Source organism: Xenopus laevis, chromosome 4L, assembly GCF_017654675.1.
Source record: "Xenopus laevis strain J_2021 chromosome 4L, Xenopus_laevis_v10.1, whole genome shotgun sequence".
NCBI classification, from domain to species: Eukaryota; Metazoa; Chordata; class Amphibia; order Anura; family Pipidae; genus Xenopus; species Xenopus laevis.
The window spans coordinates 23,336,123-23,353,025 of NC_054377.1; the positions used below are offsets into that span (position 1 = coordinate 23,336,123).

Genomic DNA, 16,903 nt, shown 5'->3' on the forward strand with positions numbered 1-16,903 from the left:
AAGAGGTTTGGAGGTTCAAGGGGGAGGCGGGTGGGGGGCTCGGAGGGGGTCCCCACTGCCACCAATGTTTTCCCCACGGCCACCAATGTTTTTCCCACTGCCACCAATGTTTTCCCCACGGCCACCAATGCCCCCCCCCATGCCACCTACGAGTCCCCCACGGCCACCAATGCACTACACCCCGCCAGCAATAAGGCACCAGCCACCACCAGGGGGACGGGGGGGGCAACGGGGGGCACAGCCAATAGGGCCCCACAGACACCTTTAGGCCCAGGTTTCAGGGGCAGAACCAGCACCAACGACCCCTGTTCTCTCCAGGATGGCGGAGCAAGCATAGAAGAGCTCCCAGGGGAAGAGGATGGGGGGGGGGGAAGCCGCCCCCAACCCTGAGGAGGAGGGACGCAGAGGATCAGAACACGGCCAAGCATGGGGTCCTGAACATTCCCAAGCCCCAGCGACCAGGGGAGGGGGGAGTTTCAGATTTAGGGGAAACAACAGACCTGTTTTTGAGCAACGGAACCCCCAGAGGGGATGGGGTCACAGGGGCTGCCAACAGTGGAACGGAAACGGTTTTAATGCCATGTGGGAGGGGGAGGGTTGTAATGCTGACTATGGAGGTTATGACAATAATTATGAATTTTTTCCTGCACATAGGCAATGGTATAACCAGAGGATGCCTGGATGGGCAATGGGACAAGAGTTTCCATATTGGGAGAGTTATCGGGTGCCGAGTCTCCAGTTTAGAGACAGGGAGGAAGAGGAGAGCTGGTTGCAGTGGAGGAGAGAAAGAACACAAAGACAAGAGGAGGAGGCAGGCCCATCAACAAGGAGGGAAAAAGAAGCCTATCCAACAAATACAAGGATGCAGAAAGAGGATACAAGCACACAGAGACCAGTCGTGGCAACCGCTGCAAGGGAGGCACCTATGGGTGAGTTGAATGTGCAACATGACATACCAATTGATTTGGATTCTGATTCAGAGGATTCAGATAGTGAGTCAGAAGGGGGTAAAATGTTAGCCATACTTAAGAAGTATCTGAAAGGCAAAGAGAAAGGTGGGGGTATAGAGAAAAATTCAAAAGAAACCGCTCCGGTAATGGTCCTAGCTGGGGCTGGGGATACATATGCATGTGCACTTACAGAGACTGCAGCACATTTACCTAAGAAAGCGAGAAAGTCTATAGAAGAGGGTAAATTTGTGGATATTTACAGTTTAACTAGGGAAGCAGTTCAAGAAAAGGAAGAAGGGGTGAAACAGGAGGAAAAAGGGAGAAGGGGAAAATCGATATTTGATTGGTTGAAAGGGTTTTTGGTTTTCTCAAGCGTATACCTAGTTAAAAAGCCGGAGCAGAGTTTGAATTTCATAAAATACATTGATACAATAATTGACACATATCTGTTTTACAAGGGTACTTCATGGTATGATTATGACCAGGCTTTCAGGAAAAAGATTGTGAATAGTAAAATGTTATCTTTCGGGCAGAAGGACATAGATTTATGGACAAGATTGGTGTCTAGAGAGAGTAGTACAAGCTATAATGTGAACAAAGGGAGCTATACGGTCAAACCTAGGAACGTGTGTTTCGCATACAACGAGAGGAGATGTAATAGAGGGTATGCATGCAAATTTAGGCATGCATGCTCTGCATGTGGATCTTCTCATGTTGTAAGTGAATGTAACAAGAAAAGGGAGACCCAAGCAAACAGGCAGCCCTTTCGAGGCGCTCAGCAAAAGAGCGGCAACGCCAGTGCAGATGGGCAAGCTAAGTGAGTCATTACTTGGTTACCCAGATAAAGAGGCAGCAATATTCTTAGCAAAGGGTTTTTTGGACGGTTTTAAGATTCCTGTAGCGCAAACACCTCCCCCTAGTAAAATCTATAAAAATTTAAAATCAGCTGGCCAGCATGAGGATGTTTTAAAACAAAAAATTGAAAAAGAAGTAAAAGCAGGTAGGATGGCAGGGCCATTTGAAGTCCTCCCCATAGAGGGCTTGGTGGTATCTCCACTAGGCGTAGTGCCCAAAAAAGAGCAGGGTAAATTCAGGATGATACAGCACCTTTCATATCCAGTAGGGGCATCAGTAAACGATGCACTAGATAAAGAACAGTGCATGGTGCAGTACCAGTCTTTCGACGAAGCTTTAGAAATAGTAAAGGGACAAGGGGACAGGGCATTGTTAGCAAAGGTGGACATAGAGTCTGCATTTAGGCTTTTACCTTTACACCCAGAGAGTTTTAAGTTGACCGGGTGTTATTTTCAGGGAGCATTTTTTGTGGATTTATGCTTACCTATGGGATGTGCAATTTCATGTTCATATTTTGAGATGTTTAGCACATTTTTGCATTGGCTTATATGCCAAAGGTCGGGGAATGCGGCCATAGCCCACTACCTAGATGATTTTTTAATCATAGGGCCCAAACAAACAGGGAAATGCCAGGAAACCTTGTTTATATTTTTACAGATGCTAAAAGAGTTAGGTGTCCCAGTAGCGGACGAAAAGACAGTGCAGCCAACTACAAAGTTGACATTTTTGGGAATTGAGATAGATACAAAAGCAAGGAGGTGCAGGTTGCCAAGGGATAAAGTAGAGAAAAGCAAGCAGGCAATACAGAATTTAATGGGGACTAAAAAAGTAACGTTGAGAGAAATGCAACAGGCTTTGGGGCTGCTGAACTTTGCATGTAGGGTAATTCCAATGGGTCGGATATTTAAGAGAAGGTTGGAAAAGGCTACGACAGGGGTTAAAAAACCATTCCACAAAATAAGGATAACTAAGGAGTTAAGAGCAGATTTGGGTGTTTGGGATAGTTTTTTGACAGAATTTAACGGAATAAGGTTATGGTTATCTGAGACAAAGAATAACAGAGAATTGGAATTGTTAACAGATGCGTCGGGTAGCATTGGTTATGGAGCTTACTTTGCAGGAAAGTGGTGCGCTGGAAGGTGGCCGCAAGCATGGCGTGAGTTGGGTTTAACTAAGAATTTGACTTTGCTAGAGTTATTCCCCATAGTAGTAGCACTAGAGCTATGGGCAGGAGATTTTAGGGATAAAGCAATTCGGTTCATATCAGACAATATGGGGGTGGTGTGTGCAGTTAATAACTTATCATCGGATTCAGCCCCAGTAATCAATCTATTGAGACAGTTAGTTTTAATTTGCATGAGATTTAACATCTCATTCAGAGCGCAGCACATCCCAGGTGTAGAAAACACATTGGCTGACGCATTGTCAAGGGAAAAATGGGATCTTTTCTTTAAATTGGCACCCAACGCAGCGAAAACACCTCATAATTGCCCTGATAATTTATGGCAGTTGGTGAACCTCTCTTAGAAGAGCTGTACGGGAAATCTGTATCCGAGAGAACTCTTGCCGCATACAAAAAGGCATGGAAAAGATGGCAGCTATTCTGCGAAAGCGGTAAGAGGGAGGGCAGCACTAAGGATTTGTTGTCATTTTTGGCGTTAATGTATAGGGAGGGAAAATCAAAAGCAGGCGCTAGCGCCACGCTAGCGGCGATTTCCCATTTTTCAGTAGCAGAAGGTAGACCTGAGATAGTACGCAGCCCAGTAATTAGGAAAGTTTTAAAAGGATGGGCAAGAGCGGAGGGCCCTAGAGTAGATGAGAGAGAACCAATAGTGGAGAGCAGGCTGACTCTGGTCATAAGGGCATTAAAAAAGGTCTGTTTTGATCAATTTGAATATATGCTGTTCAGGGCAGCATTCACATTAGCATTTGGGGGGGCGTTGCGGTTAAGTGAATTGGTCCCCCCATCAAAAAAGGCAGCAGGGAAAGGTTTAATGGACAAGCACGTAGTTATACAAGAAGGGAAAGCTTTGGTTTATGTTAGTAGATCTAAAACCGATCAGGAAGGGAAAGGGAGGTGGATAGGTATAGAGGCCACAGGAAAAATAACATGTACGGTCAAGGCACTGGTGAATTATAGGACAGTCCGGCCCGGGGGTGGGCAGCTGCTACTACTGCACAAAGACTCATCCCCCCTTTCTGCTTTCCAGTTTAGCCAGGTGCTGAAGAAGGCAGTAATAGTCAATGGTTGGGACCCAAAGAAATTTAGTTCACATTCTTTCAGAATAGGTGCAGCAACGGAGGCAGCAATGAAGGGGGAGTGTATAGAGAAGATAAAAAAGATGGGGAGATGGAAATCAGAGGCATATAGGAAGTATATACGGCCCGTGAAAAAATGAAAAATGGAAGCTAACCTTGCACATGTATTTACTTCGCAGCAAGGTGTGGATCTGCTGTCAACATATTGGTCATAGGGCACTCATTTATTTTTTGGGCCGAAAAGCATGCAGCAGGGCAACAGCTGGGGTTACCAAAGGAACACATGAAGTTGGCATGGCAGGGTTGGAGAGGTATGAGATGGGAGCAGCTAAAAGGTAGGTTCTATAACGCGCTCCATCGATTTAATTTCGTGCATTTAGTTATAATTCATACAGGGGGAAACGATCTCACGTCAAAAAAGACTCCAGCACTCATAGAAAACATGAGGGCCGACTTGTCGGAGATGCTGGAAAACAGGAAGGTCGGGGGGTTAGCTTGGTCAGACATTATACAGAGGAGCAATTGGAGGGGGCAATTTCACCCAAAGGAGTGGAGAAAGCTAGAAAGAAAGTGAACCGGGCCATGCATAAATTCATGTGTTCCTTTGGAAAAGGTATCATAAGGCACGACAACATAAGAAGTAAACAACACCAGTTCTTTAGGGAAGATGGAGTTCATCTGTCAAGTGAAGGTTTGGATCTGTTTTTAGGGAACATCGGGTCATTTATTCAGGAGTGGTGGAAGTCACAGGAGGTATAGGTGGGCCATGGAAAAGGACAAGGTGGTACCCCTCCCCCCTTTTCCATTGGGTGGCGGCAGTGCGGCTCCAGGAGAAAAGACGGTTACAGTGCAGGCCTACCCTTTGGAGAGTCACTAGTGTGGAACAGACTTTGACTGCACGGTCTTGTCTGAGTCATGCAAGGGGCTGGGGTTAGCGCCAGTTATGCACACGGTTGGGAGCAGGAGGATGGGCGACTGATTGGTCACAGAGGGCGCTTGGCCCCATGATCCCTGCTCCCTATGGTTGTCTATTACGGTGTGGGCACAATGCCCAGGTTGGTGATAGGAGCCGCAGCTGGGGGTCAGGGGGTACCTAGTCCTTTTTTAGCAAAAAAGTAATAAATAAAGAAAGTGACTTCCACACATATTTTGCACCAAATTAAGTCTCTGTGTCATTCTTGAGGGGGATGTGAGATGCCCAGGGGATAGGGGTATCCTTGGCCTAGAGGGAACGAGACCTGTATAGGGGAGAGTGGGACTTAGGCAAGGGACCCCTTCCCCCAGGGCTTTAGGTAGGTAGGTGCAGGCAGCTGGGGCTGTTTGCCACCCCAGCCCCCCTTTCCCTCCCCCTGGACACAGACAAAGGGAACAAAGGGAGAGATACCTAGCGGCGGGAAAAAAGGGGGCGGGTTGGGGGAGGTAAAGGGGGCTGGTGCAGAGAAGGGACAGACGTTTAAGGACGAAACCAAGCCAGGAGCAGCAGACTAACTTTTGTTTTTGTTTCCCACCCTCCCACCCTGTAGGTGGATGGAGGCTAAGAAGGTGCTCCAGGGTCTTCGGACCGATCGCCTAGACGGGGTCAGGAAGGAATTTTCCCCTACGGTGCTAATTGGAAACACACACCGAAGGGTTTTTTCGCCTTCCTCTGGAGCATTATTATATGTGAAGTCAAAGGTACTCCCTGAAATCAGCTGCGGCTACAAATGTGTGGGGGTCAGCGGCAGTGCGGCTCCAGGAGAAAAGACGGTTACAGTGCAGGCCTACCCTTTGGAGAGTCACTAGTGTGGAACAGACTTTGACTGCACGGTCTTGTCTGAGTCATGCAAGGGGCTGGGGTTAGCGCCAGTTATGCACACGGTTGGGAGCAGGAGGATGGGCGACTGATTGGTCACAGAGGGCGCTTGGCCCCATGATCCCTGCTCCCTATGGTTGTCTATTACGGTGTGGGCACAATGGTGATAGGAGCCGCAGCTGGGGGTCAGGGGGTACCTAGTCCTTTTTTAGCAAAAAAGTAATAAATAAAGAAAGTGACTTCCACACATATTTTGCACCAAATTAAGTCTCTGTGTCATTCTTGAGGGGGATGTGAGATGCCCAGGGGATAGGGGTATCCTTGGCCTATGGCCTTCATCAGCGATATATCCAATAGAGAGGAGGCTACTAACCAAACAGCCAATCAGCAGGTATGGGCTGTGAGGCCATGCTGCGCCTCGGCTGGGGAATGGACGGGTATTGTACAAGGACGCTGGAGTCCCCGCCCTCCGGAAGGGTTTAAAGAGCCCACAGGAAGGCGTGTAGTATTGTGTTGAGAACTACAACTCCCAGAGTGCATGGACGCACATGTTGCTGCACGTTGCCTATGTCAGCTATCTCATTAAAGGTTAACACCAAAAAATGAAAGTGTTTTAAAGGGGACATTCCATACAATCTTCTTATTCAGATATAGTAGTCGTTGTTAAAAAATTAAGTTCTGGTTAGATACTCTATCCTGAGCATTATTGTGGAAGCCAGGGCAGCCATTGGGGCCCTGGCCCCGCCCACCCTGGTGCCCAAGCCCCACCCCTGATACCGCCCACTCCACATCACAATTAAAAGAACACACAGACATCAGCGCTAAAAAAATAACCCCCCCCACATATTGATGGTCAGGGCCCCCTTATAAGGTAAAAAAAAAACATTGGCGCCAGGGCTCCCCTTACAAGTTAAAAAAAATTGGGGCCCCAAAAATAATTTTTTAAAAAAACTTTGGCGCCAGGGCCCCCTTAAAAGTTAAAAAAAATTGGGGCCCCATAAAATATTTTTTTTAAAAAATTGGTGGCAGGGGCCTATAGATTATTAAAATAAAACATTGGTGGCCAAGGGATTAAAAAAAAAACCCACATTGGTGGCAGTAGAACTTGTGGCTTCAGGACGTCAATTATAGCTGTTTTCGTGACTTCGGGTCTTTTCACTGCTTCAGGACTTCAGTGTCAACTCCTTTCGTGACTTCGGGTCTTTCTGCCACTTAGGACTTCATATTTTAGGCACTTCCGCATTCTGCCTCTTCGGGACTTCGCAAGCAGAGGCACGGCTGTGGAGTGGTCAAGGGGGGCCCGGCTCTTCGAAAAGTGCAGCACTGCTGGGCCCCCCTTCAGCCTCGGGACACTTGTCCCCCCTCTCCCCCCCTGATGGCGGCCCTGGTGGCAGCACTACCAATATACATTATTTTTATTGCAGCGTGTCATTTTTATTGCCTGCTTCAAAGGTGTCTTCTTCCCATCCCCCTCCCTTACCAGCTCTCGCTCCCCTTCTCTTACAGGCTCTCAGTACTTCTCCCTTACCTCCTCGCTCCACTCTCCCATAGCAGCTTTCTTCCTCCCTGGCTCTCACTCCCCTCCCTCACGGGCTCTTTCACTCCCCAGCTCGCTCATTCTATTTCTATAGACTCCCTTATAATCAAATAATCCAAAATGTTAAAAATGATTTCCTTTTTCTTTGTAATAATAAAACAGTAGCTTGTACTTGATTCCAACTAAGATATAATTAATCCTTATTGGAAGCAAAACCAGCCTATTGGCTTATTTCATGTTTACATGATTTTCTAGTAGACTTAAGGTATGAAGATCCAAATTACAGAAAGATCCATTGTACGGAAAACCCCAGGTCCCGAAGCATTCTAGATAAAAGGTCCCATAGCTTTACTGCCACTAAAATCTGTAGAATTGTACATTATTTCCTAAATACCCAAAATGATAGAGAACGTCTGTATAAAACATCCCTGTACAACACAATTAAAGGCAGAGTAACCATGAAATGCGAGCTACATAGACACTGTAACAAAATCCTGCTCTATATGAGATATTTTAAGGATTGTACACAGAATGTGCATCTATTATACATTTCATACATATGCAGCCAACGCACACATACCTGAAAAGGTCTTCCTCGGACTAGTTGTTATTTAGACCCCTGTCACTTTAAACCTTGGCATCGCCTCTCTGTTTTCTCTTCCTACAATGTCACTATCCGCAGAAGCCAATGGGATATGGCCTTCATCAGCGATATATCCAATAGAGAGGAGGCTACTAACCAAACAGCCAATCAGCAGGTATGGGCTGTGAGGCCATGCTGCGCCTCGGCTGGGGAATGGACGGGTATTGTACAAGGACGCTGGAGTCCCCGCCCTCCGGAAGGGTTTAAAGAGCCCACAGGAAGGCGTGTAGTATTGTGTTGAGAACTACAACTCCCAGAGTGCATGGACGCACATGTTGCTGCACGTTGCCTATGTCAGCTATCTCATTAAAGGTTAACACCAAAAAATGAAAGTGTTTTAAAGGGGACATTCCATACAATCTTCTTATTCAGATATAGTAGTCGTTGTTAAAAAATTAAGTTCTGGTTAGATACTCTATCCTGAGCATTATTGTGGAAGCCAGGGCAGCCATTGGGGCCCAAAATGATAGAGAACGTCTGTATAAAACATCCCTGTACAACACAATTAAAGGCAGAGTAACCATGAAATGCGAGCTACATAGACACTGTAACAAAATCCTGCTCTATATGAGATATTTTAAGGATTGTACACAGAATGTGCATCTATTATACATTTCATACATATGCAGCCAACGCACACATACCTGAAAAGGTCTTCCTCGGACTAGTTGTTATTTAGACCCCTGTCACTTTAAACCTTGGCATCGCCTCTCTGTTTTCTCTTCCTACAATGTCACTATCCGCAGAAGCCAATGGGATAGAGGGAACGAGACCTGTATAGGGGAGAGTGGGACTTAGGCAAGGGACCCCTTCCCCCAGGGCTTTAGGTAGGTAGGTGCAGGCAGCTGGGGCTGTTTGCCACCCCAGCCCCCCTTTCCCTCCCCCTGGACACAGACAAAGGGAACAAAGGGAGAGATACCTAGCGGCGGGAAAAAAGGGGGCGGGTTGGGGGAGGTAAAGGGGGCTGGTGCAGAGAAGGGACAGACGTTTAAGGACGAAACCAAGCCAGGAGCAGCAGACTAACTTTTGTTTTTGAAGAAGTTTGGAGGCGCACAGAGGATCGGGGAGCAGCACAGCAAGGAGTATCCAAGAAAGAGGTTTGGAGGTTCAAGGGGGAGGCGGGTGGGGGGCTCGGAGGGGGTCCCCACTGCCACCAATGTTTTCCCCACGGCCACCAATGTTTTTCCCACTGCCACCAATGTTTTCCCCACGGCCACCAATGCCCCCCCCCATGCCACCTACGAGTCCCCCACGGCCACCAATGCACTACACCCCGCCAGCAATAAGGCACCAGCCACCACCAGGGGGACGGGGGGGGCAACGGGGGGCACAGCCAATAGGGCCCCACAGACACCTTTAGGCCCAGGTTTCAGGGGCAGAACCAGCACCAACGACCCCTGTTCTCTCCAGGATGGCGGAGCAAGCATAGAAGAGCTCCCAGGGGAAGAGGATGGGGGGGGGGGAAGCCGCCCCCAACCCTGAGGAGGAGGGACGCAGAGGATCAGAACACGGCCAAGCATGGGGTCCTGAACATTCCCAAGCCCCAGCGACCAGGGGAGGGGGGAGTTTCAGATTTAGGGGAAACAACAGACCTGTTTTTGAGCAACGGAACCCCCAGAGGGGATGGGGTCACAGGGGCTGCCAACAGTGGAACGGAAACGGTTTTAATGCCATGTGGGAGGGGGAGGGTTGTAATGCTGACTATGGAGGTTATGACAATAATTATGAATTTTTTCCTGCACATAGGCAATGGTATAACCAGAGGATGCCTGGATGGGCAATGGGACAAGAGTTTCCATATTGGGAGAGTTATCGGGTGCCGAGTCTCCAGTTTAGAGACAGGGAGGAAGAGGAGAGCTGGTTGCAGTGGAGGAGAGAAAGAACACAAAGACAAGAGGAGGAGGCAGGCCCATCAACAAGGAGGGAAAAAGAAGCCTATCCAACAAATACAAGGATGCAGAAAGAGGATACAAGCACACAGAGACCAGTCGTGGCAACCGCTGCAAGGGAGGCACCTATGGGTGAGTTGAATGTGCAACATGACATACCAATTGATTTGGATTCTGATTCAGAGGATTCAGATAGTGAGTCAGAAGGGGGTAAAATGTTAGCCATACTTAAGAAGTATCTGAAAGGCAAAGAGAAAGGTGGGGGTATAGAGAAAAATTCAAAAGAAACCGCTCCGGTAATGGTCCTAGCTGGGGCTGGGGATACATATGCATGTGCACTTACAGAGACTGCAGCACATTTACCTAAGAAAGCGAGAAAGTCTATAGAAGAGGGTAAATTTGTGGATATTTACAGTTTAACTAGGGAAGCAGTTCAAGAAAAGGAAGAAGGGGTGAAACAGGAGGAAAAAGGGAGAAGGGGAAAATCGATATTTGATTGGTTGAAAGGGTTTTTGGTTTTCTCAAGCGTATACCTAGTTAAAAAGCCGGAGCAGAGTTTGAATTTCATAAAATACATTGATACAATAATTGACACATATCTGTTTTACAAGGGTACTTCATGGTATGATTATGACCAGGCTTTCAGGAAAAAGATTGTGAATAGTAAAATGTTATCTTTCGGGCAGAAGGACATAGATTTATGGACAAGATTGGTGTCTAGAGAGAGTAGTACAAGCTATAATGTGAACAAAGGGAGCTATACGGTCAAACCTAGGAACGTGTGTTTCGCATACAACGAGAGGAGATGTAATAGAGGGTATGCATGCAAATTTAGGCATGCATGCTCTGCATGTGGATCTTCTCATGTTGTAAGTGAATGTAACAAGAAAAGGGAGACCCAAGCAAACAGGCAGCCCTTTCGAGGCGCTCAGCAAAAGAGCGGCAACGCCAGTGCAGATGGGCAAGCTAAGTGAGTCATTACTTGGTTACCCAGATAAAGAGGCAGCAATATTCTTAGCAAAGGGTTTTTTGGACGGTTTTAAGATTCCTGTAGCGCAAACACCTCCCCCTAGTAAAATCTATAAAAATTTAAAATCAGCTGGCCAGCATGAGGATGTTTTAAAACAAAAAATTGAAAAAGAAGTAAAAGCAGGTAGGATGGCAGGGCCATTTGAAGTCCTCCCCATAGAGGGCTTGGTGGTATCTCCACTAGGCGTAGTGCCCAAAAAAGAGCAGGGTAAATTCAGGATGATACAGCACCTTTCATATCCAGTAGGGGCATCAGTAAACGATGCACTAGATAAAGAACAGTGCAAGGTGCAGTACCAGTCTTTCGACGAAGCTTTAGAAATAGTAAAGGGACAAGGGGACAGGGCATTGTTAGCAAAGGTGGACATAGAGTCTGCATTTAGGCTTTTGCCTTTACACCCAGAGAGTTTTAAGTTGACCGGGTGTTATTTTCAGGGAGCATTTTTTGTGGATTTATGCTTACCTATGGGATGTGCAATTTCATGTTCATATTTTGAGATGTTTAGCACATTTTTGCATTGGCTTATATGCCAAAGGTCGGGGAATGCGGCCATAGCCCACTACCTAGATGATTTTTTAATCATAGGGCCCAAACAAACAGGGAAATGCCAGGAAACCTTGTTTATATTTTTACAGATGCTAAAAGAGTTAGGTGTCCCAGTAGCGGACGAAAAGACAGTGCAGCCAACTACAAAGTTGACATTTTTGGGAATTGAGATAGATACAAAAGCAAGGAGGTGCAGGTTGCCAAGGGATAAAGTAGAGAAAAGCAAGCAGGCAATACAGAATTTAATGGGGACTAAAAAAGTAACGTTGAGAGAAATGCAACAGGCTTTGGGGCTGCTGAACTTTGCATGTAGGGTAATTCCAATGGGTCGGATATTTAAGAGAAGGTTGGAAAAGGCTACGACAGGGGTTAAAAAACCATTCCACAAAATAAGGATAACTAAGGAGTTAAGAGCAGATTTGGGTGTTTGGGATAGTTTTTTGACAGAATTTAACGGAATAAGGTTATGGTTATCTGAGACAAAGAATAACAGAGAATTGGAATTGTTAACAGATGCGTCGGGTAGCATTGGTTATGGAGCTTACTTTGCAGGAAAGTGGTGCGCTGGAAGGTGGCCGCAAGCATGGCGTGAGTTGGGTTTAACTAAGAATTTGACTTTGCTAGAGTTATTCCCCATAGTAGTAGCACTAGAGCTATGGGCAGGAGATTTTAGGGATAAAGCAATTCGGTTCATATCAGACAATATGGGGGTGGTGTGTGCAGTTAATAACTTATCATCGGATTCAGCCCCAGTAATCAATCTATTGAGACAGTTAGTTTTAATTTGCATGAGATTTAACATCTCATTCAGAGCGCAGCACATCCCAGGTGTAGAAAACACATTGGCTGACGCATTGTCAAGGGAAAAATGGGATCTTTTCTTTAAATTGGCACCCAACGCAGCGAAAACACCTCATAATTGCCCTGATAATTTATGGCAGTTGGTGAACCTCTCTTAGAAGAGCTGTACGGGAAATCTGTATCCGAGAGAACTCTTGCCGCATACAAAAAGGCATGGAAAAGATGGCAGCTATTCTGCGAAAGCGGTAAGAGGGAGGGCAGCACTAAGGATTTGTTGTCATTTTTGGCGTTAATGTATAGGGAGGGAAAATCAAAAGCAGGCGCTAGCGCCACGCTAGCGGCGATTTCCCATTTTTCAGTAGCAGAAGGTAGACCTGAGATAGTACGCAGCCCAGTAATTAGGAAAGTTTTAAAAGGATGGGCAAGAGCGGAGGGCCCTAGAGTAGATGAGAGAGAACCAATAGTGGAGAGCAGGCTGACTCTGGTCATAAGGGCATTAAAAAAGGTCTGTTTTGATCAATTTGAATATATGCTGTTCAGGGCAGCATTCACATTAGCATTTGGGGGGGCGTTGCGGTTAAGTGAATTGGTCCCCCCATCAAAAAAGGCAGCAGGGAAAGGTTTAATGGACAAGCACGTAGTTATACAAGAAGGGAAAGCTTTGGTTTATGTTAGTAGATCTAAAACCGATCAGGAAGGGAAAGGGAGGTGGATAGGTATAGAGGCCACAGGAAAAATAACATGTACGGTCAAGGCACTGGTGAATTATAGGACAGTCCGGCCCGGGGGTGGGCAGCTGCTACTACTGCACAAAGACTCATCCCCCCTTTCTGCTTTCCAGTTTAGCCAGGTGCTGAAGAAGGCAGTAATAGTCAATGGTTGGGACCCAAAGAAATTTAGTTCACATTCTTTCAGAATAGGTGCAGCAACGGAGGCAGCAATGAAGGGGGAGTGTATAGAGAAGATAAAAAAGATGGGGAGATGGAAATCAGAGGCATATAGGAAGTATATACGGCCCGTGAAAAAATGAAAAATGGAAGCTAACCTTGCACATGTATTTACTTCGCAGCAAGGTGTGGATCTGCTGTCAACATATTGGTCATAGGGCACTCATTTATTTTTTGGGCCGAAAAGCATGCAGCAGGGCAACAGCTGGGGTTACCAAAGGAACACATGAAGTTGGCATGGCAGGGTTGGAGAGGTATGAGATGGGAGCAGCTAAAAGGTAGGTTCTATAACGCGCTCCATCGATTTAATTTCGTGCATTTAGTTATAATTCATACAGGGGGAAACGATCTCACGTCAAAAAAGACTCCAGCACTCATAGAAAACATGAGGGCCGACTTGTCGGAGATGCTGGAAAACAGGAAGGTCGGGGGGTTAGCTTGGTCAGACATTATACAGAGGAGCAATTGGAGGGGGGCAATTTCACCCAAAGGAGTGGAGAAAGCTAGAAAGAAAGTGAACCGGGCCATGCATAAATTCATGTGTTCCTTTGGAAAAGGTATCATAAGGCACGACAACATAAGAAGTAAACAACACCAGTTCTTTAGGGAAGATGGAGTTCATCTGTCAAGTGAAGGTTTGGATCTGTTTTTAGGGAACATCGGGTCATTTATTCAGGAGTGGTGGAAGTCACAGGAGGTATAGGTGGGCCATGGAAAAGGACAAGGTGGTACCCCTCCCCCCTTTTCCATTGGGTGGCGGCAGTGCGGCTCCAGGAGAAAAGACGGTTACAGTGCAGGCCTACCCTTTGGAGAGTCACTAGTGTGGAACAGACTTTGACTGCACGGTCTTGTCTGAGTCATGCAAGGGGCTGGGGTTAGCGCCAGTTATGCACACGGTTGGGAGCAGGAGGATGGGCGACTGATTGGTCACAGAGGGCGCTTGGCCCCATGATCCCTGCTCCCTATGGTTGTCTATTACGGTGTGGGCACAATGCCCAGGTTGGTGATAGGAGCCGCAGCTGGGGGTCAGGGGGTACCTAGTCCTTTTTTAGCAAAAAAGTAATAAATAAAGAAAGTGACTTCCACACATATTTTGCACCAAATTAAGTCTCTGTGTCATTCTTGAGGGGGATGTGAGATGCCCAGGGGATAGGGGTATCCTTGGCCTAGAGGGAACGAGACCTGTATAGGGGAGAGTGGGACTTAGGCAAGGGACCCCTTCCCCCAGGGCTTTAGGTAGGTAGGTGCAGGCAGCTGGGGCTGTTTGCCACCCCAGCCCCCCTTTCCCTCCCCCTGGACACAGACAAAGGGAACAAAGGGAGAGATACCTAGCGGCGGGAAAAAAGGGGGCGGGTTGGGGGAGGTAAAGGGGGCTGGTGCAGAGAAGGGACAGACGTTTAAGGACGAAACCAAGCCAGGAGCAGCAGACTAACTTTTGTTTTTGTTTCCCACCCTCCCACCCTGTAGGTGGATGGAGGCTAAGAAGGTGCTCCAGGGTCTTCGGACCGATCGCCTAGACGGGGTCAGGAAGGAATTTTCCCCTACGGTGCTAATTGGAAACACACACCGAAGGGTTTTTTCGCCTTCCTCTGGAGCATTATTATATGTGAAGTCAAAGGTACTCCCTGAAATCAGCTGCGGCTACAAATGTGTGGGGGTCAGCGGCAGTGCGGCTCCAGGAGAAAAGACGGTTACAGTGCAGGCCTACCCTTTGGAGAGTCACTAGTGTGGAACAGACTTTGACTGCACGGTCTTGTCTGAGTCATGCAAGGGGCTGGGGTTAGCGCCAGTTATGCACACGGTTGGGAGCAGGAGGATGGGCGACTGATTGGTCACAGAGGGCGCTTGGCCCCATGATCCCTGCTCCCTATGGTTGTCTATTACGGTGTGGGCACAATGCCCAGGTTGGTGATAGGAGCCGCAGCTGGGGGTCAGGGGGTACCTAGTCCTTTTTTAGCAAAAAAGTAATAAATAAAGAAAGTGACTTCCACACATATTTTGCACCAAATTAAGTCTCTGTGTCATTCTTGAGGGGGATGTGAGATGCCCAGGGGATAGGGGTATCCTTGGCCTATGGCCTTCATCAGCGATATATCCAATAGAGAGGAGGCTACTAACCAAACAGCCAATCAGCAGGTATGGGCTGTGAGGCCATGCTGCGCCTCGGCTGGGGAATGGACGGGTATTGTACAAGGACGCTGGAGTCCCCGCCCTCCGGAAGGGTTTAAAGAGCCCACAGGAAGGCGTGTAGTATTGTGTTGAGAACTACAACTCCCAGAGTGCATGGACGCACATGTTGCTGCACGTTGCCTATGTCAGCTATCTCATTAAAGGTTAACACCAAAAAATGAAAGTGTTTTAAAGGGGACATTCCATACAATCTTCTTATTCAGATATAGTAGTCGTTGTTAAAAAATTAAGTTCTGGTTAGATACTCTATCCTGAGCATTATTGTGGAAGCCAGGGCAGCCATTGGGGCCCTGGCCCCGCCCACCCTGGTGCCCAAGCCCCACCCCTGATACCGCCCACTCCACATCACAATTAAAAGAACACACAGACATCAGCGCTAAAAAAATAACCCCCCCCACATATTGATGGTCAGGGCCCCCTTATAAGGTAAAAAAAAAACATTGGCGCCAGGGCTCCCCTTACAAGTTAAAAAAAATTGGGGCCCCAAAAATAATTTTTTAAAAAAACTTTGGCGCCAGGGCCCCCTTAAAAGTTAAAAAAAATTGGGGCCCCATAAAATATTTTTTTTAAAAAATTGGTGGCAGGGGCCTATAGATTATTAAAATAAAACATTGGTGGCCAAGGGATTAAAAAAAAAACCCACATTGGTGGCAGTAGAACTTGTGGCTTCAGGACGTCAATTATAGCTGTTTTCGTGACTTCGGGTCTTTTCACTGCTTCAGGACTTCAGTGTCAACTCCTTTCGTGACTTCGGGTCTTTCTGCCACTTAGGACTTCATATTTTAGGCACTTCCGCATTCTGCCTCTTCGGGACTTCGCAAGCAGAGGCACGGCTGTGGAGTGGTCAAGGGGGGCCCGGCTCTTCGAAAAGTGCAGCACTGCTGGGCCCCCCTTCAGCCTCGGGACACTTGTCCCCCCTCTCCCCCCCTGATGGCGGCCCTGGTGGCAGCACTACCAATATACATTATTTTTATTGCAGCGTGTCATTTTTATTGCCTGCTTCAAAGGTGTCTTCTTCCCATCCCCCTCCCTTACCAGCTCTCGCTCCCCTTCTCTTACAGGCTCTCAGTACTTCTCCCTTACCTCCTCGCTCCACTCTCCCATAGCAGCTTTCTTCCTCCCTGGCTCTCACTCCCCTCCCTCACGGGCTCTTTCACTCCCCAGCTCGCTCATTCTATTTCTATAGACTCCCTTATAATCAAATAATCCAAAATGTTAAAAATGATTTCCTTTTTCTTTGTAATAATAAAACAGTAGCTTGTACTTGATTCCAACTAAGATATAATTAATCCTTATTGGAAGCAAAACCAGCCTATTGGCTTATTTCATGTTTACATGATTTTCTAGTAGACTTAAGGTATGAAGATCCAAATTACAGAAAGATCCATTGTACGGAAAACCCCAGGTCCCGAAGCATTCTAGATAAAAGGTCCCATAGCTTTACTGCCTTGATGCCATTCAAGC

The 16,903-nt window shown here is 47.1% G+C and overlaps 1 protein-coding gene across 4 annotated transcripts; it reads left to right on the forward strand.

Annotated features, from left to right (window-relative positions):
* Positions 1 to 358: 358 nt before the first annotated feature.
* Positions 359 to 15,257, forward strand: LOC121402966. 4 transcript variants are annotated; one of them, XM_041589977.1, is made up of 3 exons: positions 359 to 929; positions 9,783 to 10,057; positions 14,717 to 15,257. In XM_041589977.1, the coding sequence occupies exons 1-3, from the start codon at positions 359 to 361 to the stop codon at positions 14,729 to 14,731; spliced, it is 861 nt and encodes a 286-aa protein (XP_041445911.1). In that variant the 3' UTR covers positions 14,732 to 15,257. The 4 variants fall into 4 exon arrangements, with proteins under 4 accessions (XP_041445911.1, XP_041445910.1, XP_041445909.1 ...); XM_041589976.1 differs by lacking the exon at positions 14,717 to 15,257 and adding an exon at positions 13,372 to 14,352; XM_041589975.1 differs by lacking the exons at positions 9,783 to 10,057; positions 14,717 to 15,257 and adding an exon at positions 4,244 to 5,223.
* The last annotated feature ends 1,646 nt before the right edge of the window (positions 15,258 to 16,903 follow it).

Coding starts and splice junctions, on each gene's coding strand:
- LOC121402966 (XM_041589974.1), top strand. CDS start 9,487: ATGGGGGGGGGGGAAGCCGCCCCCAACCCTGAGGAGGAGGGACGCAGA. Junction 10,058..13,371: donor TGCAAGGGAGGCACCTATGG/GTGAGTTGAATG, acceptor TTTACTTCGCAG/CAAGGTGTGGATCTGCTGTC.